The 26,012-nt window shown below is 44.7% G+C and overlaps 1 protein-coding gene across 8 annotated transcripts in view; it reads left to right on the forward strand.

Annotated features, from left to right (window-relative positions):
* The window catches only part of IKBKG (inhibitor of nuclear factor kappa B kinase regulatory subunit gamma), a 1,113,418-nt gene that overhangs the window by 781,497 nt on the left and 305,909 nt on the right, over positions 1 to 26,012 (forward strand). For all 8 annotated transcript variants that reach the window (XM_069645292.1, XM_069645287.1, XM_069645293.1 and 5 more), the window contains one exon: positions 12,228 to 12,325. In XM_069645292.1, the coding sequence (XP_069501393.1) occupies positions 12,228 to 12,325 (98 nt within the window). The remainder of the gene's footprint in view (positions 1 to 12,227; positions 12,326 to 26,012) is intronic.

The raw sequence follows: 26,012 nt of genomic DNA on the forward strand, positions 1-26,012 counted from the left end.
GCAGCATGACGATGTTAGGGTTGTGACGATTTAGGTAGGCCCAGATCTTTCTTGCCTTAATTGGGTTGTTTAAGCCTCTTACGCTCCACGAGATCAATTTCAATTGGGACGCCATGGTATGTTGTTGGTTGCATTATTTCTGTCTGCCAGTCCTATTGTAGTTCAATAATATTTAAGCATGGTGCCCACTGCACAACTGCTGCCACAGCTTTTATGAACTTAACTTCCCCAGGCTGCCAGGTGGTTGGTCTGGTCAACTTGAACTTCAAACAACTTTGTTCTGCCCTGAATGCCTGGTCCCCTCCCCCCACCCTCACCATCTGCCCCAACTTGATGATGTAGCCCTCGTGAACTATTGGGTGAACACTTGGGGGTCATGTCGTCAGCGCTGCCTTCCATTCAGCTCAACGTACCCCCTTCTAAGTTTAATTTCCATCCTCTGTCGTACATGGTGCTGGATCCGTTCGGATTAGGTGCGGTATCATGTGACCCGCGCAATCATTTTCATCTAAGTGTCCCTCGTCTATATTTGGCAGTATTGCGGCTTCTTGATGCAGTGGTGGTCGGGCGCAGGTATGTGTGATTCCACGTAGGCTGTTGCCTGTGCAGGGTCCACGAAGAAATGTGCCTTTCCGTTGTATAGTATTCAGAGCTTGGCCGGAAACATTAATGAATATGGGATCTTTCTGGCCCGGAGCAGGCGCTTCACTGTATCATAAGATCGTCTTTGCCTTTGCACGCCAGCTGCAAAGTCCGGATAGATGTGTATTATACTGGAGTCATATTGTAATGTGCCTTTTTCCCTGGCGAGTTGGAGCACCATATCTCTGTCCCAGTAGTTTAAGAGCCTGACAATGACTGTCCTTGGGGGAGTGCCTGGGCGAGGGGGAGGAGCAAGAATTCGATGTGCCCGCTCGACCAGGAACTGCGGGGGGAACCTTGTGGGGTCGAAGAGTGATTTAAGTAGGTTTTCCATGAAGTGTCCCATGGGGCCCTTCGTTGCTGCCTCCGGAATCCCGACCACCCTGATGTTGTTGCGCCGGGACCTTGACTCTAAGTCCTCACACTTATTTACCACTTTCTTTAGTTCTGTTTGCATAGTATTTAGTGTGCGGTCGTGGCATGCTATAATGTCCTCATTCGTGCTCATGCGCCCCTCCGCCTCTGTGATGCGGCCGCTTTCCTTTTCTATTTTCTCCTTCAGCGATCCCATTGTGCCCACAATATCGTCCAGCTTCACGTTAATAGCAAGGAACCCATTTTGCATGGTTTGTAATAGGTGGTCGTCCCTTGGGTTTTCCATAGTTGGTTGTATTTGCGAGTTACTGGGTGGCAGGGGGATTCAGGTGTAGCAGATCTTGGGCCTGTAAAGGAGTCCATTGGGCCTTTTTTTTTTGGAAGCGCCTTTAGTCATGGTTATGGTTTGGAATGCGCAGAGCTCCAGGCGCAGTGTGCCATAGTGTTTGTAAAGTCGTATGTGAAGCTCGAGTCCCAATGTGTTGTCTATCTATTCGTGTAGTTGCTTCTGTGGTTCAGGAATTCTATTGGGGACATAATGCACTTAAGTTTGTTTAATCAGGGGCGTATGGTCTCAGCACATAGCAGTGTGATGGAGGTGCCTGCGGCGTGGTCTTTCTGTGGCGTTCGCACTGTGTGACTGGCAAGCTAAGCTCTGCCTCTGCAGTTCAGTAATCGTTGTATGATGTGGGGTCCACCGATCACGTGGGGGTTGCCCCCCTGGGGATAGGGTCGCCTTCCGTGGTAAGAGACTTGTGCCGTGATACAGCTCTATCAGTGCTCACCAGGTGTGCAGCTCGGGGTCAGTTCTGTGGTTTATATAGACGAGACAACTGTCTAATGAGGGACCGTGGTCTCAGTGCTGTGCTAACCTGGCGAGTCACATGGGCACCCAGAGGTCTGGTGCAGTGCTTCCTCGGTCCACAATTCAATATACTTAATTATTTTCAGGCCGGGGGGCTTGCCATGGGCCCTGTAACAGAGTCTGTTTGGAGGAATTATGCCCACTGGGCGTCGTAGGAGATATAGACTCTAGGGTCTAATCTGGGGCCAGGTGGGTGCCAGTGCGTGACAGTGTCCTCCAGCTGTGTGTAAATATATTATGCGTGGTCGTTGCTATGGGTAGGGTGGCACGGAGAGTCCTACCTTATGTCTTCAGGTATATCACGGCACATCCAGACGTCCGTGGGGAATGAGCGGCTCTCAGTTGTCCCCCCCCCCGTGCCGCGGATAGGCGCTCGGACCCAGTAATGAGGCTGGGGAGCACCTGGGGCTTGGTGGAGGTTTCAGGCTCCAGGGGCCTTGTGGGCCAGTAGTAGGGCATTCTGTTTACTCACGGCACCAGCCGCATCCACGTCCTGTGTATTGGTCGCTCGGAGGAACAGCAAATGCAGAGCTCCGCCAGCCCGTTGTTGCGGCGGCAGAGTAGCTCCCCCGGTCTCCTCCTCTCAGGCGAAGGTGTTCAAGGGGGGAGGCTGATGGTTCTCCCCTCAGGTTCAGGGGCTGTCGGGAAGGTCTTTCCTCCGCAGTCTCGTCCTCGTCCGAGTACAGGACTCCCTTCACTTGTGGGTTTGAGACGGCAGCGCCCCGCTCGCCCGCAGCTTCCAGCAGGCAGTTTCGAGTCCGGTATGGCAGCCACTTCAGCCGCCGGAGGCGAGGAGAAAGGTTGGTGGTTCTCGCTCACCCTGCACAGGGTATTCTGAGTGGTGTAGTTTGCGGCACCTTCACATGGGTAGCAGCTGCCTGGGACGCTGAGCTGCGCAGGACGCTAGGGCACCTCCCCACACACAGCGCATCTCCCAACTGGTGCCAAATCCACTCCTCACTGCGTTCATGATATCTCGAGCCATAATGGCAGGATCTGCTCTGTTATCGGACCAGTGTATGCCCAGTTGCTTCATAGAGCCTTATATATGGTCAGATAGGGTCAGGATGGTGTGGTAAGGGATTTAATTAATCAGGATTTTCTGTGGAGGAACGGAGCTGCACGATCAGGCAGCCATCTTGTAGGCTGCACACCAGTGCCCCGTGCTTGAAACCTTTAGTAAAATATAATGTAATCCCGTTGTTAGAGAGATTTATCAGTTTTATGCTTAATCCCCTCTCCTAGTGAGACCCCCAGTACTTTTTCCTGGACTTTGGACCTTTTTCTTTCTATCCTGAATGAGGGGAGCCTTTTTCCTCTCATTTATTTTTATTTGCTCTGACTTTTTGGGAACTCTGTTCTTTTTGTATTACCTTAACTTATTGAGTCTGCTTTCTTCCATATCTCTTAAAGGCATCTGTGTTACACTTGTACAGCACACAGCACCATATGGACAGTGTTGCTGGGAACGCATTGGGTTCTCCTTCTGATATTCTTTCACCATCCATAAAAACGACTGTTCTTAAGGATAGAGGGATACATTGTATCCTTCCAAAAACCTTAATTTATGAGCGATTAGCACACACCACCTTATCTGGAGTGCTAAGGGGATACCTAGTATCCCCCTTCTCTCTTCTCCTGTGACTTTTTTGTTGCAGTTACAACCCTATAGTTATGGCTGATGGCAGTGGACGTGTTCTACCAACTTTTGTGCTATTTTCTACCGCAGACTGCATTCACAGACTCGGTCATGCATAAAAGGGTCACCTATTTTCTAACATGGTGGCTCCTTTATTTTTTCGCCATTTCTTGCGTGGTTGTCCTTTGTTGGCCCTTCTTCTACCATTCCGGGCGGGGGAGGTCTGAATGTAAGTTTTGCCTTTGGCGCGAACCCTTGGGTGTCCCCGCCTAGGCTCCAGTGTGTCTGTTTAACACTTCCCTGTCCTTTGTCTGCCAGAATGCCTGAATGGAACCAGTTCCCACTGGGGGCTGGCTGTCCTGCTTGGACAGCCACCCGCCCCTTTCTGTAAAATGCTCTGAGAGTTTGCAGATTAGTTTGTTTATTATTTGTAATGCGCGAACATACCCTAAGGTAACAGGGCGCAGCCTTTACATGGATATGCGAAGCTTAGTTGCAGCAATCAAAGATATACATAAACACAAGTAAGCACAGTTGGTTACAGAGTGTGCAGCAGGTATGGGTAGTGGGGCAGGTTAAGCACCAGCGTGAGTTTGAGGCTTACTTTATAACCATGAAACTACCTTCGATCGGAAGCTTGTTAAGGCAGGTCCCTTCTGAGATTAGGCGGTAGTGAGTTCCACAACTTTGCTGCTTGCACTGGGAAACTGTTTCCCCCTATTGTAGAACATTTAAAGTAAGGGATAGAGAGGCGGTCCTTGTAAGCTGTTCTTGTCGGTCTTTCAGAGGACTGTCTATGGAATCTGTCAGATAAATAGGTAGGGGCGGCGTTGTTAAGGGATTTATGAGTGAGGGACGCCGTTTTTAGGGTGATTTTATCTTTCATAGAGAGCCAGTTGTTCTGTTGGTTGTGTTCAGTGATGTGCTCTCTTCTAGAGATGCCCAGGGCCACTCTAAGAGCATTATTCTGAAGAGTTTGTAATTTGCTAGTGGTGGCTTTAGAGGATCCCAGATAGAGGGCATTACAGTAGTCCAAGCGGGACAGAATGAGGGCTCTAGCGATGGTGAGGCAACAAGTGTCTGACAGGAAGGGTTTGCAGTGCGGATCAATTTGCACGTGTATGCCGTGGAGGAGGCCAAGGAGTTTACCTGTCTTTTGAGAGTGAAGTTAGAGTCCAGGTAAAAGCCCAGTGTTTTAACTTCTTGTCCCACTTTGATGCTGTTCCCATCGATCAGGAAGGAGATATACGCAGGGCTTAGTTTCTTTAGAGTAGTGGAGGTGCCTAGGATGATGAGTTCAGTTTTATCATCATTCAGGCATAGCCCGTGTATGGCCATCCATGCCTGGATGATGATGTATACTCTATTAACCAAGGCCAAATCCTTTTCATAATCTCCAGAAAGCAGAAGGAGGATCGGAGTATCATCTGCGTAGTTGGTGTAGGTGATACCGAGATGATCCAAATCATCGAAAAGGGGCTTAGTAAAAATATTGTATAATGTGGGGGAGAGACAGGAGCCCTGTGGCACACCACACGTAATGGGTATAGGGTCTGCTGCCGTTGTAGGTGAGAAGACCCTCATAGTTCTGTCATTGAGAAAAGATCTGATCCAAGTGATGGCCTTGGCCGAGAAATGGGCTGAGGTGTGGAGGTGTGTGCACAGGACAGAATGATCAACCAAATCGAAAACTGCAGAGAGGTCAAGGAGGAGCAGAAGGGCTGCTTGGCCATTATCTCTGAGCTTGTCAACTTGTACTTTCAGGTCGATGAGAGCGGTTTCAGTCCCGTGTTGGGGCGGAAGCCTGATTGTCTCGCTCCTAAGAGGTGGTGTTCTTCCAGGTGCCTCTGTATTTGTACATGGGCAACCTTATCCAAGATTTTTAGAAGGAAGGGTACAGTTGTTTTGGATCTGTAATTAGTAGGCGTGGCCGGGTTGAGTGTGGTTTTTTTTAGTAAGGGGAGCACCCAGGATTGTTTTAGATTTGAGGGGATGGATCCAGTGGAGAAGGAGGCATTAATTAATTTTGTAATGAAAGGGGAGAGGTCACGGGCGGCATCTTTAATGAGCTGTGCCGGGCACAGGTCTCCCTGGCAATTTGAGGGTTTCAGTGACAGGATGATTTTTTCCACTTCTAACGTAGTCACCTTATAGAAGTTGAACCGAAGGGTTTCGCTTGGAGTGGATTTCTCAGGTGGATTAGAAAGGAGGGGATCATTTAGAGAAGCTTTTTTACGAGTGATTTTGTTTTGGAGGGTAGCAATCTTGTTGGCTAAGGCGTTTTGGATTTCAGAACACCAGTTTTTATCTTTAGTGCAAGTATCTAATGGGGCTATAGGGGTTTCCACTTCTTTCAAGATGAAGAATAGTTCCTTCGTGTTTGATTTCGCTTGGGATATCCGGGAGTCAAAGGAAGTACGTTTAGCTAGGTAGATTTTTTTTGTAGAGGGTGGTTAGTTTAGAGAGTTTAAGTTTATTGGCTACTGAGGGGACTTTTTTTCCAGATGGCCTCGCAGTTTCTTTTTTGCAACCTTAAATTTTTAAGGAGAGGTGTGAACCATTTGTTAAGGTGCGATTTGGGCTTATTTGATCTGAGTTTGAGGGGGGCAATATGATCCAGCGAAGTGGCCATAATTGTATTGTATTCTTCGACCAGAGTCTCTGGGTCCAAATTCTCGGGAAGTGAGTTGAGGTTGGGCAGTAGGTTGGGGATAAGTCTCTCTACTGTAATATTTCTCTTGTTTCTTGTGAGTGTAGGGGGGGCCCTGGTAGTAGGGGGGGTAAGGGTCGAGTAGTGGAAAGCATAAACGATACCAAGTGCTGGTCGTTCCAGGCAGGAGGTGATGTTTGCAAGACAATTGTAGTCGGCTATCCAATAAAGTATTCGTCCTTTGGCGTGTGTGGGTTCCATACTTCTTTGTGTAAAACCTAATTCAGAGATGGTATTGACAATCGTACTGGCGCATGAGTCTACAGGGTCATTATAGCCCAGGATGAAGTCCCCAAGGGTGAGTACTTGGGTGGAACTCTTGAGGTTGCTAGTTAGGATGGTGTTGATGTCCTCGTCAAAAGTATATATAGTATAGGACCTGGCGGGCGATAGATCAGGTGGATGTTGCGAGTTTGAGCATTAGTAAGGGGGACTTTAACTGAAAGTGTTTCACGGGAGGGGACATTAATTGTATCCGCTAGTCTCATTATAAGATTGCATTTGTGGATGATGGCAACTCCTCCTCCCCTGGAGTTGGGTCGATCTTGTCTCAAGATGGAATAATTATCTGGGATAGCCAGCATGAGCATCGGACCTGCTGCTGGGTGTAACCATGTCTCGGTGATAGCAAGGAAGTCAAGGTCTTCTTTGAGGATCAAATCAGAGATTTCTGTTGCATGTGCTACTAGCGATCTGGCGTTGATCAGGGCTCCCTTAATTTGGGGGCTTGCCATAATTTTAGTAGGAGTGGTGTGGCAGCGGTCTTCAGTTATGTTCAGTTATTGTGGGAGGGTCCAAGTTAGTGGGGTTGGGTGGGTGAGTTTGGTTGGAGTTCTGAGGGGGGTTGAGTTTTCTTGTGGGTAGTCTCGGTTGGAACAGTGTAGTTTTGTGTTTCAATAAAGTAGGCAGTGAGCGGGCAAGGGGCTCGTATATTTTAGCTAGTCTGGCTCTGAGTCCGAGATTCCTATCAGAGGTAGAGCGGGGGAGGCATGTGGGTATCACTGGCTGTAGGTCGTTTAAGGCTAGATGTGCGTTGCTAGGTAGTTGCATGTCGGATGCAGTATAGTCAATGGGAACAATGTCAGTCTCAGTAGAACTGAAATATTTATAAGGTATAGGACACTGGCGAGCACACTTGTAAGCAATGGAGGCATGCTGATTGATAAGGCAGGATGATGTAGGCCTGACGCTGCTACAGGACTAGTGAAGAGGCTAAAGCAGGATTGATTTGAGGCAGTCTATATGCGACTATGCAGATATATTCAGCAAGTTCTCACACAGTCTGAATGCGGTATTTTAAGTAAAGTTAAAGATAGGCAGATTTTTCGGGCGGTCTAAAACCAGCTTAGCAGGTGAGGCTAAAATCAACACAGTCTGGCATGGGCTAACTGCAATATTTCACATGAGGCGCTCTAGGAAGGCATATTTTCAGTCAGGCTAAATGCGACTTTTACAAATGAGGCTCAAATCAACACAGTCTGGCATGAGCTAAATGTAATATTTCACATGAGGCGCTCTAGGAGGGCATATTTTCAGTCAGGCTAAGGTGTGACCACAGCAGCCTGGTTTCCCAAGACAGGGGTAGTCCTTAGGATTCAGTCCTTGGGATGATGTCCGGCTGACGCCTATCCGGCGTGGGACCAAGGAGGAAGTAGAGACAAACCTCCAATGTGAATGGGAAATCTGAATAAAAGATGAGATTCCCTAGGCAGAAGGCAAGTTGACCACTGGAACAGAAGACTTGAAGCTTAAGATGACCAGAGATGTCTGCAGACCCTTCCAGTAACCATTAAGCAACCACTGGTGTCCTGAACCTGTTTTCTTATCGACAGAGGAGCTCCGAAGAGGACAACTCTTTCCCTTTAGCTGATGTGATCAACCAGCCCAAGACGAACTGCAGATAGAGCCGTCTCCCGAAGTGCTGTGACCTTTCAGGATTGCATACCGTGAATATCGGGGGACAACCGACCCATTTACAGTGCACCGTCTTTGAGAGGATGAATCCGCCCAGAACTTTGGTGAGCTCCATTTGGACCTCCAGAGGCATGTTCCCGCTCATTCAAGTCCCCTCACCATTCCCCTCACCAGAGTGCAGGACTACAGAATCGAGGAAGATCGACCGGCCGATAACCGTCCTTTGTTGGAGCTGATAAAAAGGCCTAACAACTACACAAGGGGTGTGGGTTGCTTAGCAAAAGTAGGTGGGTTATGCCCATGTGTTTTCTGGTAACACTAAAAGGAAGGGTGGGGAGGGGCAGGCAAACCCTAGCGTCAATGTGCAAACGAGCATGTATAATGTTCGTGAATGATGCTATGTGTCTCAAAAGACTGAGGGAGACTGAGGGAGAATGAGGGCAATGCTCGCCTGTCATACTGTTGAGTACTGTTACTGACTTATGTATTCTACAGACAGCAAGTCTATCAAGCTTCTTTGAGCGCAAGTAAAAACCAGTTAAAAAAAAGAGTAAACTACTCTCTTCTTATTCTATCCACTATTAGACAGGCGGCCCACCAGCACTGACTTGGGATAGGGCCCCATAGAGACAGGGACAGTTAGAACTGTCTCTGTCCATTTTTGTGATCTACTATTTTGCTGCTTGTTGACAGGCCCAGGCAGATTTTGTTGCTGTCTGTAGAATACATAACAAGTCAGTAACAGTACTCTACAGTACGACAGGAGAGCGTTGCCCTCATTCTACCTCATTCTTGTGAGACATATAGGATCATTCACGAACATTATACATTATCGTTTGCGCATTGATGCTAGGGTTTGCCTGCCCCCCCCCACCCTTCCTTTCCGTGTTAGCTGATAAAAAGGTGCCAAAACCGCAGACTGACATGGGATCCTTGCTGAGGGCCCTTTCTCGTGACTGCTGCTGTGACATCCCATTCAGAGTCATTCCGACCGAGCAATCAGGAGACCGGTCCGTCGCTGCTGCACAAGAAATAATCCAGCTGGATTTGCTTAATCTAACATAAGGTGCTGTGGGGCTAAAGGTAGAATTTACCTTAAATAATCGCTGCATTCTGACTGGAGTGCGTTACAAGGTGTTTGGGTGTCCACCCATACCTCTGGCCCAGGCTTAACAGCTTGTGCTCTTTTGCAGGGTTCCTAGAACGTGTGTTATCTACTAAAGCATTTTTGATTTAATGAACTAGGAACGTTGCCTTTTCTGCTGCTGCATAAGTCTTTTGCTACACTTCTACAATGACTTGGATAAACTCTTGCATAGTTAGGGATTGGACTGCCAAGCATTAGAAGCCTTGAAAAGGGTTGCTAAGAAGTATTTACTGCTAAAGTGTGGAATAACCCTTCCTTTCCTTCCTACAGACTTTGTCTGATGTGACTTCACGCAAAAAACCAGGGTGGTCCTGTGAGACCTTCTGCCGGACATTAGTCGTGGTTACGAGAGCCTTACCCAGATTCTTTAGCTCACTATCTTTCACAGGGAATAAATATCCAAAGCATATCAGTCTTTGTCCTGCCCTGGGGCAGTCCATCACTGAAATGCTAGGAATTCTCCTCTGAACAAGAGTACCAACAGCAACCCCAGACACGTGTTTCGGTCTGGTTGGACTTCATCAGTAGGGAGGAGCTGTGCCTCTCTAAGAGTAGTGGGCAAGGGGTCCACGTCTGGATTCCCCTAGTAACTTAGGGTGAGACGCAAAGTTACTTAAATTATGCAAAAAAACAAGTAGGGTCCTGTGAATCCTTCTGCCGGACATTAGTCCCGGTCATGTGACTTTACTAAATGAATGAACCTATAATTTCTCTGTAACAAATGCGAGTGTGCAGCACTACAAATAATGTGGTAGAACTGTCATTAGCGTCATTTTCTGTAACAATTGTAAGCTCAAGCAACTACCATTGAAGCAGTCACCCATGAAACATATTGTGAATGATTCCTGTGTGTGTTGGTTAGTCTTAATGCGTATATACATACCTTACATTGTGTATATAAGAATAAATGTATATTTTAATATAGCTTTCAGTGTGTAAGAGTTTCTTTGGACTACTGTATTGACTTGGTTCAGTGTACTTGCCTACAGCTCACATCCTCATCATCAGATAAGCCTGGATGCTCTGCCATTCTACCAAATCCTTTGGGTATTACAGGCTTATTTTAAGAGTTGGGGACCCTGTATACCAAGGGATAGCTTTATAGTCTTACCTCAAAGTGGACTTTAGGAAAACTCCCCTAACACCCATACGGTTTCAAAACATAATTCTATTAGATGTTAGTACCAATGCAGATAAGACCGCCCCCCTCAATCCCAAAGTTCAGGAAGGTCCTGAAGACCCTACTCGTCAAGAACATTCGGCAATTGCTGATCGCTCCACTGAACCCTATTCTTCTCTTCTGCAGGTCCCACCTCTTCTGTTCTCCTTACACGTACCAGCTCGTTTTCTACCCCAGCATCCTATTGTGTAGTGCTCTGTTGCTTCCTGGCTCGGTTTAAGCTTTATATATATCTCATACACATTCATACATGAAATGTATTTTAAAAAAACACCCACAAAAATTTGAATTCTCGCAGTGCCTACAATATGTGCTTTGAACATTTTGCTCTAAACTTCAGCTTTCTAAAATGAAATACATTATAGTAACACATGTTTTTGAGAGTATGAGATTCTTCAAGATCACGCTGTATTGTAAACATATAACCATTGCCAAACATTGGATGAGCACTGCTTTTAAAAGGAAACATGTTACTGTCGGCAGTAATGTAAAATGTGTTTTGAATATGGATGCCACATCTTTGATTGTGCAATATTTTCAATTGTGGAATCCGTGACACATAATTGGAGCTGCTCACTAAAGTCTTTTATGCTATCGCTGAGATAGGACACTCTCAGAGATGAGTCTTCAGCTATTCAGGCAAACAGGGTAACCCTAGCCCCCCAATCATATCTTATTATAAAAATGTGGCGGCCTTCCAGTCTTGAAATCCTGGTTGCAATTCTGTTTTGCACTCAAACTGATGTAGATTGAGGTTTCTGCCACCTCACCCATCTCAATCTGGATTTCATTCACTTAGTTGGGCCTTTGTGATATGCGAGTCTGAGCTTATGTAGGAACATCAGCCAAAATAGCTTTTCCCACCATGAAACCCAAACAAGATAGACCACAAAGACAATGCTAGGTCATAGGATTGAAAACTGAATACGTTGCCATTCTGCTCAATGCAGTAAAATGGTGACACTGCAGTGCAGCTTTTACAAAGTAAAAGAGGTGCTTCCAGTTTGTTACACTAACACATTCGAGCTCATTTTCTTACAGCCTGCAATTTGGCAGCGGGGAGCCGTTATGTTAACACTTCAACGTAAATCCCTGCTTCCAATTTTCCTCATTTGCATGGCAGAGTGCAAAAGGGGAGGGCAAAAGGCGGTGTACAAGCGTGTACGCTGCCTATCGCCCTCCCCTTTTGCAATCCCGTGCAAATAGAGTAAACATCACCTGCCATGTACGCATGACAGTCAGCCTTGACAACGGATCCTTATGGAGTCTGGCGTCTTTTTTCAAAAAGCGGCGGACTCCATAGGGATCCCCAACATTTGTGTCGGCATGAAAATGCATGCCAGCGGAAATGCTGGAGTATTTGTATGGTGGAGAGGAAGGAATTGGCGGAAATGCAAGTTGTTTCGTCCCTCCTCTCCGCCATACACATTGATGAAAATGAACCATATCGTAAATGGATGGCATAAAATCCTTAAGCAAGGCTTTTACCACATGTATTTACATTATGGCTCCAGGAAAATGAGCTACATTTTCTGGGTGAGAAAACCCACCTAAGAACAGAAGCCCATGGGCAACTAAGGCAGCACAAATCTCCAGGGAGTCTTTGGATTAAGCCTTAATATCCAGAAAGTAGACCAAAAAGTCAGAAAAAAGGCTGGGGGCTAAAAGGGAATGTAGCCAAACATGGATGGCTGTAATATAACAATAGCCTTGGAACGTGGCAGCATGGTGTAACTGCTTGTTCTATTTTCATAGCAATTGGTGGAGGACAAGGCTGCCGTGAAAGCCCAAGTCACATCTCTGCTGGGGGAATTGCAAGAGTGCAAAGCAGACCTGCACAAGTTGGAGGACAGGTAAAAACATCATTACACTTTTGCCGGTAAAGAAAACACCACGTATGTTTGATTTTTCCTAGTTACGCTGAAAAAAACTTTTGTGTAATTACTCTTGCTTGCCCTCACTCCCACTTTAGGAATGTGTACAGCCGTGCTAGATTTTTTTGTACACATGATGGAGAATTTCCTGAGGTCGTTTTTGAAATGCCAAGTCCTGAACCAACGTTGCACAGTTTACTCCTTGCTAACTGTATTGTTATTTGTCTCCCTGGAGATATCTTTAATTTTTGTATATTAGTTCTGCCATTCATTCTTGCCCTTGGCGTCTTTTGAAATTGTCTCCTGACCCTGCTCCTCATCATGCGATGTACCAGTGCATCTTTCAGTAGTGGGGCAGTCCCCCAAAAACCTCCAGCATGTTATCATTACACCCCTATACTAAAATCTGAACACACAATTGAAAGTTATGGCTAAGCTTTCCTGTGTCCAGTGATTGTATTTTGCATTAAAATGGCGTGTTTCCAAAAACATTCCAAATCTGTGTTTATCGTGTGTATATCCGATTTTCTTCACCAAAAATTGGCTCAGTAATGCTTTTCATGGAGAGAGGGGAGGAAAGTTAGACGCTGCAGAAATGGGGTCACCAGAAGACTGTGTCGCAGGTAGGACCACATTTCAGTCTTGTTTTTTTCCAATTGAAGGCCACAACGACTACAAATTGAAGAATTGACTTTTTGCTAATAGAAAGGCCAAGCCTGGAAAGTGTACAACCTAAGTAAGATATGAGACGTTAAATTCAGCAAAGGTTTATTAAGGCTAGTTACAAGGTTTGGTCAAATCAAGATGACTTCTCTATGCTTGTAACTGTTCATGTCGTTTAGGTTACACATCTCCTTCACATCACTCTCCTAGTACATCACTCTCAGTCCAGAGGCGTTTAAAGTGTCCCTCGCACTTCTTTGTTGTCTGCTTTGTTCACCCTTTCTGTTCCTGTGTGTCTCGTCGTATGTTCTGGGAGTCCCCTCTTCCAAGGTCACTAGGACTAACATACGCCCACACATTACACCTGGTCAAGGGCAGAAGTTGGGGTGTGGCAGTAGAGAAGAGAACTCCAAAACATCTACCAGGGGCTGGGAGTCTGAGTGGTTTTAGCGGTTTTATTTATTTTCTCTCACCACCTTTCTGTCTCAATGTCCCAGCACTATTCCCCAATGTTTGATCTCCTGGACGAGTTGCAACGTTCTTGTTTCTGGGGGGAATCTCCTGCACATCCTAGTCTCTCCTCTGTAACTTGTCTCTGCACATTCACCTTCTCGGCACCTCACCATGGGTTCAAACATCTACCCAAAATAGGCTTACCCTCTCTAGGGTTCAGCCAGGCCTGCGCCTCATCTTTCACCAGCTCCCCTTCAGAATCTCCTCTAGCCTCCTTTAGACTCCTCCTTTCATCCTTCTTCCTCTCTCTAAGGTCTCCTTCAATAATCTCCCAATATCTTCTTCCATCCTCCTCTCTCTCTGGTATTACCCAAATTGTTCGTTTACAATTGTTCGAATGAACAATTGACCGAATTTAAAGGGTCACAATTGACCTTTTCACAATTTTACCAAATATATATATATATATATATATATATATATATATATATCTAATGGTGTTGGGGGGTTTGGCGTTGGGTGAGCAGTTGTGGGGTGTTTCCCCCCACATATATGGTACAATTGACCTTCACAATTCGGTCAATTGTGAAAAGGTCAATTGTCATTCGAACAGTTGTAAAACGAACAATTCGTATACAACTCTCTCTCTCTCTCTCTCTCTCTCTCTCTCTCTCTCTCTCTCTCTCTCTTTTAGACTTCTCCCAACCTTCTCCTGATATTTCAATTAATTCTCTCCAATTCCCCGTCTTGCTCGAATCAGACACTCCGGGATATTGCATGAAATTTAGCATTTTATGGCATACAAAAGAAATTTTGCAGCGCAAAATTTTATTTATTGTGCCATTTTTGCAGAAAGGTTTGTATTCACTGACTGGAGGGTGTAAGATTGGCAGGTGGCAAGGAAGAGACAGTGGACCAAATACTCTAAACCTTGTTTTGGCACAAGGGAGGAGATGCGCTAGTTCATCATTCAAAATGTTGTCATCTTCCCAGTCATGGGAGACCAGCCAATCTCTGCTTTCGCAGACACAACAGATATGTAGATTTTGTAAGCTCTGTAGCAGAACTCACATTGGTAGAGCATTCAAAATGAATGTTCCCAATGTGAAAACATAAGGGCAAAAATTAAAAATGGCCCAATTATTGGACACTTGGAAGTCATTTCAAAAGGCTACAGGGGTGCATTCAAAATATAAATATGCAGTTACCACTATAATGTAATTTTGACACTTTCTGGGTGGTTGGGGCTCACCCGAGGTCATAAAAAGGTTATTTTAAGGATGCCCGTGCCCTGTAGCCATAGAGGTAAGTTAGAGGAGCACATTGAAAATGCAGTTGCATTCTTCAGTCAGGTTTGCAAAACCTCACGTTGTAGAAATAAATACATCGGCACACCAAAAAGCCAGCAAGAAATCTAAGTGCTGCATTAAACTTTTTTTTTTTTAATGTGTTTATTGATTTAGCAAGAACAAACATTCCAACAAACTGGCCGTCCAGCACATACAGCAACCCAGAGATCATGGGACATAGCTTGAAGGCATTGCACAACCATGAGATGCAGTGAGCATTCAGTTATAACATAAGTTGATCATCAAGCAGTAAACAAGTATTGTATATATGGCACCCATTCCTCTGGTGGACAGGCATGCAAGGGCTTGGTACAGATGAATGCCTTTTCCATATCATGACAGTATGCCACATCTTCCAGCCAAGTTTTCATGTAGGGTGGGGGGCCCTTCCACCATGACATGGCCACCCTTCTGCAGGCCAACACCAAGAGAAGGCCAGTCAGCCTCCGGACCTCCTGGGATAGAAGTCTCGTGCAACCCAACAGAGCCTACATGAGAGCCAGATCAAGTTGTTCACTGCCAAGTGACACCCTGGATATCACCCCCCCCCCCCCGGAATTGGGATATATATGCAGACAGTTCTAGGCTAAGTGCATGAAATAGGCTGGACGAAAGCCACATCTGGTGCAGCGGTCCGGGGTGCATGCAAAGTGTTTCTGGAGTCTTGCTGGGTATGGTATGTTTGGTGCACAAAATAAAAATGAATCAGCATGAACTTAAAATTTAGGGAGACCTTTTGGGTTTGAATTGTCACATAGTTCCAGTCGTCATTTTCGATTTCCCTACCTGGATCCTTCACCCAGCGTTGTCTAAATGTGTCACCCTTCTAAGGGATATCGGACATGAAACTGCAATATAATCTGGAGACCAAGCAGCGCTCCCACTGTGTCTGTATCGGTCCATGCAGTAGCGCCCATGTAGTTGGCTAATTCGGGGACGAGGGAAATGCAGTCTTTAAAACATTCAGCACTGGAAAGTACATGAACACGTCTAACGATATGAATATATCAATCACAAAGTAATCACCAAAGGTTTGTATGCCAACTTTCTCCACCGAGTGTATGTAGGCCCTCTCCCCCGTGATCGCCATTCCGGCTATATGCCTAACGGGAAGCAACAGTGAATATGGAATACCAATGGCCATTTTACGAGCCACTTTGCCCCAGATTGTGCAGGTAACGTTCACGATATGTACAGATCCTGTCACCGCCCGCGAGGCACCCATTATTACTGATGGTTGGAGATTGAGGACGGCCAGCGCCCTCTCCACATGAACATGTGGCCGAATGAGGTGTGTGGTGTATCAACATGCTAAGTAATGTGTCTGTGCAGCCCAATAATACCATTCCAAATCTGGCAATGGCAGGCCCCCTCTGTCATAAGGCTGTGTCAACATACTATAGGCTACCATGGCTTGTTTCCGGCCCAGATTAAATTAATAATGTTCCCTCGCAAACTGAGAAAGAAGTCTGTAGAAAGGAATACGGGAATATTGAGAAACAAATAAAGGAATTTAGGTAAGACAATCATCTTAAACTATTGAGATACAGCCCATCAGAGTGAGAGGAAGGGCACGCCATCTCACCACTAACATTTGAAGAGAGCTGATGGCTCTCCCATAGTTTTCACTGAACAGTGTGGATGGCTCCTGTGAGAACTCAACTCCCAGGTATCGAGTAGTGGCGAACTCCCCAGTGAAGCCAAAGTCATCGTCAAAACGCGACTAGTGAGTGGGAAAAACCACCAATTTACTTTGGTTAACCTTTTTATCCAGAACATTCTCTACATTTCAACTGGTGCATTTTCATTGGTAGGTTATGGATGGGGTCACTGAGAAATAAGACCACATTGTCAGCATATATTAAAATAATTAACCTATGTGGACTAAGCGGAGGACCTCACAGTATATTTTGTTCATGCAGGATAGCTGCCAGGGGCTCCATTGCAAGAGCAAAAAGGAGCAGGGAAGGGGCAACCCTGTCTTATCCTTTGTCCCATCTCTATAGCCTCGGATTGATGTCTCCCCACTAAGATCCTTTCCATCAGAGCGGTATATAGAAGTGATAACAGTGAGATGAATCGTTCACCCAGGCCTAACATCCGGAGAACAGAAAATAAATAGGGCCATTTGACCGAGTCGAAAGCCTTTTCGGCATCTAACAACACCGCTATCGCCTGAAATTCAGGATCCAGTGCTGAAAGAATCCTGAAGAAATGGCGCAAGCCGTACATCATGTTCCTTCCTGGTATAAACCCTGATTGATTGCTAATGCTAGCCCAGGCATCATTGGGAGAAGCCAATTGGCCAGGGCCTTGGAACAATCCGCCGGTAAGAGGCACAATCTTCAGGTGGCTTCCTTTTTTTATGCAACAAAGTAATGGTTGCTTCATTCAAAGGAGGCATGGAACCCTGCTTGACGGATTCCGCATATACCTGCAGCAGAATGGGAGCGAGGAGAGGTGCATATGCTTTATAAAACTCCCCAGCAAGACCGTTGGGTCTGTGAGTCTTGGATCCAGGAAGCTCCTTCATAACAACCAGAATCTTTCTAGCGTCACCTCTCGATTGAGAACCTCCCTGAGGGGTGGATCTAACCAGTACAGTTCAATGTTCCCTAGGTATTACTGCATACTTGCAGCGCCCCGTGTATATCTAGAGGCATAGAGGCGTCTATGAAATTCCCTGAATATTGCCGATATGTCTTTTTCTGCCTGAAGGGGCATCCCCTGGGGGTCTCTGATCACCTCAATATGGGGATGCCTTTTTTACGCTTCCAGTGATCTGGCGAGTAAGGCCGCAGGCTTTTGCCTTTCTCCTTACTGTCTCACCAAGTGGTCTTTGCTCATGTACTTGACCTCCTTTTGTGCGTTTACATGGAAGCTATCTAGCTCCAGCTGTAATGCTGCTATGACCTTGTGGTCAGCAGAAGAGGCATGCTCCTTCAGTTTCTTTTCAATATTTGTTAGGTCTCTCCTGATCGGAGAATACTGTGTTCCTTAGCCATGTAGATTCCCCTGATGAAACATTAAAAATGTTCCCAAAGCACCCTTTGTGAAGAGGCTGAACTTACACAGTGCCCCTGAAATGCCTCAATTTCGCCATGAATTTCTAGACCGAAAACTGTGTGTGCCAGGGATTCACATTTGAAATGCCACAATTTCATTCACGCTAGTTCCCCAACAACACTGCAGTCCAAAAACGACCAGGGAAATGATCGGACAAAGTTCTAGGAAGAATCTGGGAAATCCCCCCACTGCGAGACACCAGTAAATAATCGAGTCTAGAGCTTGACCCGTACACCCATGAGTGAAAGTTGTAATCACGGTCATCCCAGTGTTGCAACCTCCATGTATCCATCAAGTCATAGGTCTCACAAATATCCCAAATGTGCCTACGCGCCTTCTTGGATGTAGATCCCCTGTTATTGCCAGATCTGTCACAAGCAGGGTCAAGCAGTGTTCATACCCCCCGCCCCACCCACACTATTAGGGTCATGACATATGGCCAGATTAACCAGCATACAGTCAAAAAAATCAACGCTATCCACATTTGGCCCATAGGTATTAACCAATGTTATGTTTCACCCTCCAGGACACCACAGATCGTCGTAGCCCTCCCCTTATCATCCTTCTTCATACTCAACAGTTGGAATTTTACAGCCTTGGTAATCAAAATCACTACTCAACTTGAATAAGTAGAGTATGACGAATAATACCTGTGGCAACCCCAGTGAGAGGCCAAGGAGGATTCCTTGGAGGGGGTGCCACATCCACCCTTCGCAAGTATTGTAGAATCCTCGTAGTTTTAGAGGACTGATTACCCCCTGATATTCCATGTAGCTACCTTAAGGGCCATCCAGTGGAACTAGAGAATCATAGTATGTAAAAACAACCTCTCTGCCTCTCATTTCTGACAGTCCCCTGAGCCAATACGCAGGTAAGTCACTAGTAGTTCTTGGACGCCAAATAAAATACCCCTTTCACCCAACAAATTCCCCCCTCTCTCCAACCACACGGGCAACCCCAGTCCGCCGTACCCCACCAACTTCCCCCCAGTTACCAACGCAACAAACAGGAACCAAGGTGCTGCGCTTGGGGCGCTAGTGCTTGCCTAGTAAAGACCAGCACAACAAACAAGGATATGTGAATGAAAACCAAAATGGCCAGCAAGGCCCCAATTCTGCAGAGTAAGCAGGTGATCAGCAATATTAAATCATACATGGTAGCATATGCAACCAATTCTTCCAATGCCGACCAATGTTCCGGTATTCACCTGCCCCTCCTGACCACAATTCTTAGCTCCATCACGGGACTGGGAATTGCCCTTCTCAGCCGATTTCCCCATCACATCCAGGAATTGAACTAGCCGCCACCGGGGATGTAAATAAGTGGGCCCTTCCCTCAAGTTGAGTGTTAAGTTTGGTGGGGAATGTATTTAGCATGGAGTACTGCATATTATTGGCCCAAAGCCTATGCTTGACCACAGTAATCGATCTTCAGGTAGGCATGCACATTGGTGGAAAAATCTGGATTGGAAAGACCTGTCCCCATCAAACTGAAGTTCCCCTTTTAGGCGTGCCAAGCGGAGGATCGCATCACGGTCCCGGTAATTCAGAACGCAATAATGGGACGGAGTTGGAGGCCCGATATCGGTCTTGCCACCGAAACCCAGTGAGCTCTCTCAATTACCAAGAAAGCGGAGAGATTGTCACTCCCGAAGACAGTCCTGCACAGCTGCTCCAGAAAGTCTTCCATCCAAGGCTGACCCGGAGACTCCCCAATACCCACCAATCTAATATTATTTCGGCAAGCCTGACCTTCTAGGTCTTCATTCTTGGCCAACTGTTAGGGAGATGTATAATATGTATGCTTCATCCCCTATCGTAGTGAGGCTCCAAGCACATTTTTGCTGTACCTCTTGACCTTTTTGTTTAATCCTGAATGAGTGGAGCCTTTTTCCACTCATTCATTCTTTTGGAACTCTTTTCTTTGTATTTTACTCTCCTATGGAGTCTACTTTCCTCCATATCTCTTTTAAGACATATGTAGTTTTACTGTTGCAGCACACAGCTCCTTATGGACAGTGTTGCTGGGGACCCTTTGGGTCCTCCTTTGAGATCTTATGTAGAGTGCCAAATGGATACTTTGTATCCACCCTTCTCTCTGCTCATGTGATTTTTATATCAAATAGGCAATCTCCTAGTTATGGCTGGTGGCAGTGGATGTGTTCTACCAAGTATTGTGTGAATTTTGTACCGCAGGCTATGTCCATAGCCCCGGTTATACACAATAGAGTCACCCAAGTATTAACTTGGTGGCTACTTTCTTTTATCGCCATCACTAGCGTGGTTGTTCTTTTTCAGCCCTTCTTCCATGAGGGAGGGGGAGAGAGGGAGAGGGAGAGGGATAGAGAAGGATGCCTTTGGCGGGAACTCTAGGGTGTCCTGTGGGATATATTTTGGGATTATACCTAACTTTGTGGTATTTTATTATGGTGGTAAAGAGTGGTATTTTATGGGGATTGGATCTATTGTGGTAATTCATTGGTATATTCCTTTTACAGTGGTAAGACTCACTTCAGAATATTGCCTAACAATTGTTTTTTTACCAGGGCCACTTACCACAACAGGTTACTAGACTTGGTACACTCCGGAGGGTAACTAATACTTACACACCTCATAGCATTTTATTTACAATGCTGCAGTATGCCCCTGTGGCTGACTTGCAAGATCATAAACAACAAATTGAAACATCATGCATTCTTTCACTCTCTAACTAGATAATTCACAGCAATTATCTCACTTGGAAACATTTATTATCTCGCACTTGTCTGTGTGTGCAGAACAAATCAAATGACCAACTGCTGCAAAACTGTACCGGAATACTAAGTGTTTTTAAGATATTTTGTTTTATCGTAATAGATGAAATTACCAATTACACATGGGAACAATTATACATGGGACATATTTTTCAGCGCGAGTGTGCTACGATGAGCAATTTCAGATTTCAAAAATAGAATGAGCTGTGACCAGATCTTACCACTTGTCCGTGGAAGCACAGACTTTGGGATAAGTTACACCGTAAAAAAATAAGAGAACATAGCAATGGTAACGGTTAATTTCGAAAATTGCATGCACTTTTAACCTCTATAGCAGCTAAAGTGGAATTAACTATTTTCTTGACTAACTGACTGACAAGAAAACCAACCCCATCACTTTACTTAAATTTACCTGGAAGTGGCGATATTTCTGGCTCAGCTGAACGTGGGAATCCCCCTCAGGGTTGGCCACAGATAAGAATTGCTACTGCACCAGGAAGCCTGCAAGCACTGGACTCTGTCCTGCAATTCACTGACCGTCTCAGCACAGTATCCCAAGATATCTGCCTGCCAGCTCGTCTCAGCCCAGCATTCGAGGATGTCTGACCCATCTACACCCACTCAAGTCCTTTTTATGACCTCCTCCTGCCAGTCAACAGAAATCCTTCCCCCTTGACCACATCATACCACTGAAACCCATGTGATTCTATTGTTGATGCGCAAGAAGATATATCTATTTCTGCATTTCCTGCTCACACAATAGCTTGTCTTTAGTAAAATGGATCTTTGCATATTTCAGCAGTGCGGAATTTCATATTTGTTCAACTTCACCTGGCATGAATCTAGCTTGCACGTTTATTTTTCCATTGAACAGAGCCTCATGCGTTTCAAATTTGGATTCAGGTTATTTCCATATAGACTAATTTGCACTAAATCTTAAAGACATGGGACATGTTACTGGGGTTGGAATCATATGTTATATTAGTTATTAGGTTTAGTGCAAATTCAATCAATTGAAATATCATCCTGAAATAATACAATTTTAAGCCTGTACTTTGCATTTCTGAACTCTGTGCAATGTCCATCATGCGCGCGCTGGTTGCATTGGCAACATATGCCTTGCATATGTTTGCATTTCTGTCTTTCTGTATTTCTTTATAAAGCCCACACTAAAACTCACACTAAAACTACATGTAACACTTCATGTGCATGCTAAACTAATATGCCCTTCTAATTCAAAGCCCCTTTAACCCATCAACTCTTACACTCCCTCCTTTATTTACTGCTGGGATGCAACCTGAAATCACTGCAGGAAAAATGGAAATCGTTCAAATGTTCTAAAATGTATGTGTTGCTCCCAATTGAACTTTCTTCAATACTTGAAAATAAATACGTAAATTGAAATCCAGGTATGAAAACATTATGAACATATTTCCAAACAGAAATAATGACAACTCTTAATCAGAAGACAACAATATCTTTGAAAAGGAATAAAACAAAAACAGAAATCCATTTTTTAAAAATCTGTTTATCTTGATCACCCTTATCTTCTCATATCTTTTTTTTTTCATCTGTGATCTGTTTTTTTTCTTTTGAATTGTTTTTGGAATGTCTTTTTTTTTTAATGAAATATTTTTAATGAGATCTTATCTTTTTAAATCTTTAGATCACCTTTGAGTTTTGTGATCTTTTTAATTGGTGATTCAATAAAAAAAAATGTTTAACATATTTTTCATCATTAACATTTCAGAAAACCTACAACAACAGTGTCATTCAATCAAATACAAAAACAGAAAAATAAAAATCAGTTTGTAAGAAATAGTTTTTACAATAAACACCTCCTGCAATAAAATATTTCATGACAGGATCAGTAAAACAGTCTGTAATATAAGACCCTATCAATAAGAGTTTCTGGTGAGAAGAAAGACATAATCACATAGGAAGCCGTTGTTGGTGGAACTGCTCTATTCCAGAACTCCATGGGTCCTCCTTCGGGGGAGTCATCTCCATGGCTTTTAGGTCCTCATCTTCACCCATTCTTCGGTCCATGGGGCTTTCCACAGGACTCCAATCCAGGGGTATCCTCCAGGGGTCCAGCGCACCAAGGATCCGGCGCTGACGAGGCAACCAATTATTTTTCTAAATTACAAAGAAAAGACACATTAAGTACCAAGCACAATAAACCGTTCATTTCCTTTTCCACTGGAGCATCTGAAATCAAATTTCATTAGTCACTTAAATACACATTCTAGAAATAACATGCTATGCAACTAAGACATTTTTTCAATAAATATACAACATGCACACAGCATTTTCATATAAGAGCCCTTTTGCACTTTTGTGCACTAGCACTACTCACAACTAATAATTTGCTCTTGCAACTCTATTCTCTGTTAGTTTCAACTTGCTCAAGCCTCTTCACTTCATGTTACGGATGAAAGGGCTTGATCTGATTAACATGGACAAACTGTTCCACTGTCAATTCACCCTCCTTTTTAGCAATTCTGTAGACCACAGGTGAAACCTTATCTGTAATTTTATATGGCCCTTGCCACGCTGCAAGGAATTTAGAGTTTTTGTGTTTCCCCATCGCGAAATTAAATTTAAATTCCTGATCTCCTATTTCTTATGCCTTTACAGATGCCATCCTATCATATGTTTTTGCACCATGAGCAGCCTTTTCCAAATTCCGCTGCACAAATGCAAATGCATGTTGTAAGTGCTTCCTCAACTGTTCCACATCTTCATGAGTTGTGGACTCATTTACAAGGACTTGCTCATTTGTTTTGTAAAGTAAGCGTTGTGGCAGCACCATTTTTCTTCCTGTCAATATTTCATGGGGGCTGAGATTTGTTGATTTAGCGGGTGTCGATCTGATAGCCATTAGTACCAATGGAAGCAGTAAATCCCAACTAGACCCTGCTTCAGCTACACATTTTTTTAACATGTCAAATATTGACCTCTTGCACCGTTCCACTCCCCCTGAAGAGGAGGGCAGGTAAGAAATATGTAGTTTTCTTTTCACACCCAAAATCTGCCACACCTTTGTCATTAATGCACTAGTGAAATGACTTCCTCGGTCTGACTCTATCCTTTTGATGTAAACCAAACCTTGAAAAAATATGATTTACAAGCAATGTAGCCGCCGTTTGCGCACTGCAATCCGGGGGGCGGAATGCACTCCACCCATTTGGACATTAAACAAGTTACTGTTAGCATGTACCGGTTTCCTCTTGTTAATCTTTTTACAGGCCCGACATAGTCGATTTGGAAATCATATCATGGGAGGGTCAAACCCATTTTAATTAATGGTGCTCTATGAGTAGGTGACACAGGTTGAAACTGTGCACAAACTAAACACCCTCTAGTGTAGAGTTCAATATCTTGGGACATATGTGGCCAATAAGCATAATCTTTTAAAATTTCCCAAGTTTTCTGTGAACCTCTATGTCCTGAAGTTATGGCATCATGGGCATGATGTAGCATCAACCCCCGAAATGACAAAGGCACTACCCATTGGGTTTGCCCCATCACAGATTCTCTAATCATCAGTGCGTCTTGTAATCTAATTCTCTCTTTGTTTTTTAGTACCACTCTCAGTTCCTCTTACACTTTGCAGTCCTCTTCAGTCAGAGGATCTTATTCTGCATCTAACAAATGGTTATAAAATAGACCTAGACTAAGATCTTCCTTTTGCGCCTTGATCAGGTCCTGATCTGGAGTATCAAAACTCCATTGTACCACAGGCTGCTCAACTGCTTTTGGAGTTTTGGAGCGTGTTATTGCATCCAATTGTATTTCACTAAGCATGTGTTCAATAGGAAATAATTCCCCCATTACAGCTCCAATTTTGGCTGATCTGCCTCGTCATTCCCCTCTTTGTCCTCACCTGGAGTCTTCAAATGACCACGTATTTTCCTCCAATGTATTATCAAATCATTTTCTGACATGTTTGTCTATGGCTTGAATCATCTTGCTTTGTTAGTGTTTTTTTATTATAGGTGAGCATGCCCTTTACCTTCTAGCCATGTAAATATTCTACAAAGCTATTTCGCGCATAATCTGAATCAGTTACTAGAACTATTTCTTTGAGTTTATTTTCTACTGCTGTAGAGATTGCCTTGTAGATGGCGGCCAATTCTTCCACTTGACTACTTCTGGGACCTATCCTCATCCTCACTCTTGGAATGTTGTCACATCTATACCATCCCTGCCAAAAGCTCTTTTTCTGCATTATTTTCTACATGATATGTGCATCCCTCTACATACACAGTTTGTCAATTCTTACATATTTCTTCATTGAATGCTTAGTGTGGGGATTGCTCAACTTCATTCAAACTTAATTCTAGTTCTGTGTCCTCAGGTGTACACACGGCTGCACAATCATGCAAGATCGGCTAGCACTTGGGCAACCGGGCTCTTTTTATTTTGTCCATATTTCACTTCCACTGGAAATCTCTGAAGCGCTAATGTCCACAAAGTAATTCTTGACTACGCCAAATTCCCTGATCTGATTCTCTTACTTTGCAGAAACTGCACAGGTTGGTGACTTGTTTCAATAATTGGCCCATCCCCTTGAATTATGGGGCGTAAATGTTGTAATGCTCAGACAGTGGTCAGAAGCGCTTCTTCGCATTCGCAAAATTTGGTCTCTACTTGTGACAATGCTTTACTAGCATATGCAATAGTTTTTTTATTTACATCATGTTTTTGATATAACACAGCTGACGTGCATTGATCACTGAATCCTTTTTCGAATGGATTGTGTCCTCCAACGTATTCCTCATCTTTGACATGCAATGTCCAGCTCCAGCTGCTTTGGAATTTTTTTTCAGCAGAGGGCACTGTGCGTGGATGGCGTCGAGTCGATGTCCCTCGAAGGCCTCTGTCGAGGGTGATGTCATTGGAGGTTATATGTAGCATGTGCGGTGTCAGTTGGCCTCAGTTCCATTTTTCCGCAAACAGCGTTTGCTTCATGAGAAATTTGGCGTGCCTAATACTTGTGAAGTTTGTTACTGGAGCGATTGTTTTCAACAGCTTCGACAATTATGTCTTCTTCTTTTACACCGTCGACACCTAAGTCCGGTTAAAAAAAAAAATGCAGAGATTGCGGATCGAAGATGTCGCTAACCGACCTGCATCGAATCTGCCTGTGGTGCATCGGGGAGGACCACGATACGACTGCTTGTTCCAAGTGCCAGTCCATACTGGGGAAAGCCTTGAGGGAACGGAAGGGGAAGCTTAAGGTAGTAAAAGTTTCCAAGTCCCATAATCCCCGACTTGCTGGGCCTTCGACCGATGAGTGGAGAGGCGACTCTCCTCGGAGGAAGAAGGCCAAGCGTTCTAGGTCAAGGAATGGTTCCTACCACTCTTCTACGAAGAA

The sequence above is a fragment of the Ambystoma mexicanum genome, chromosome 2p (assembly GCF_040938575.1).
Source record: "Ambystoma mexicanum isolate Mex_15411 chromosome 2p, UKY_AmexF1_1, whole genome shotgun sequence".
Classification (NCBI taxonomy): Eukaryota; Metazoa; Chordata; class Amphibia; order Caudata; family Ambystomatidae; genus Ambystoma; species Ambystoma mexicanum.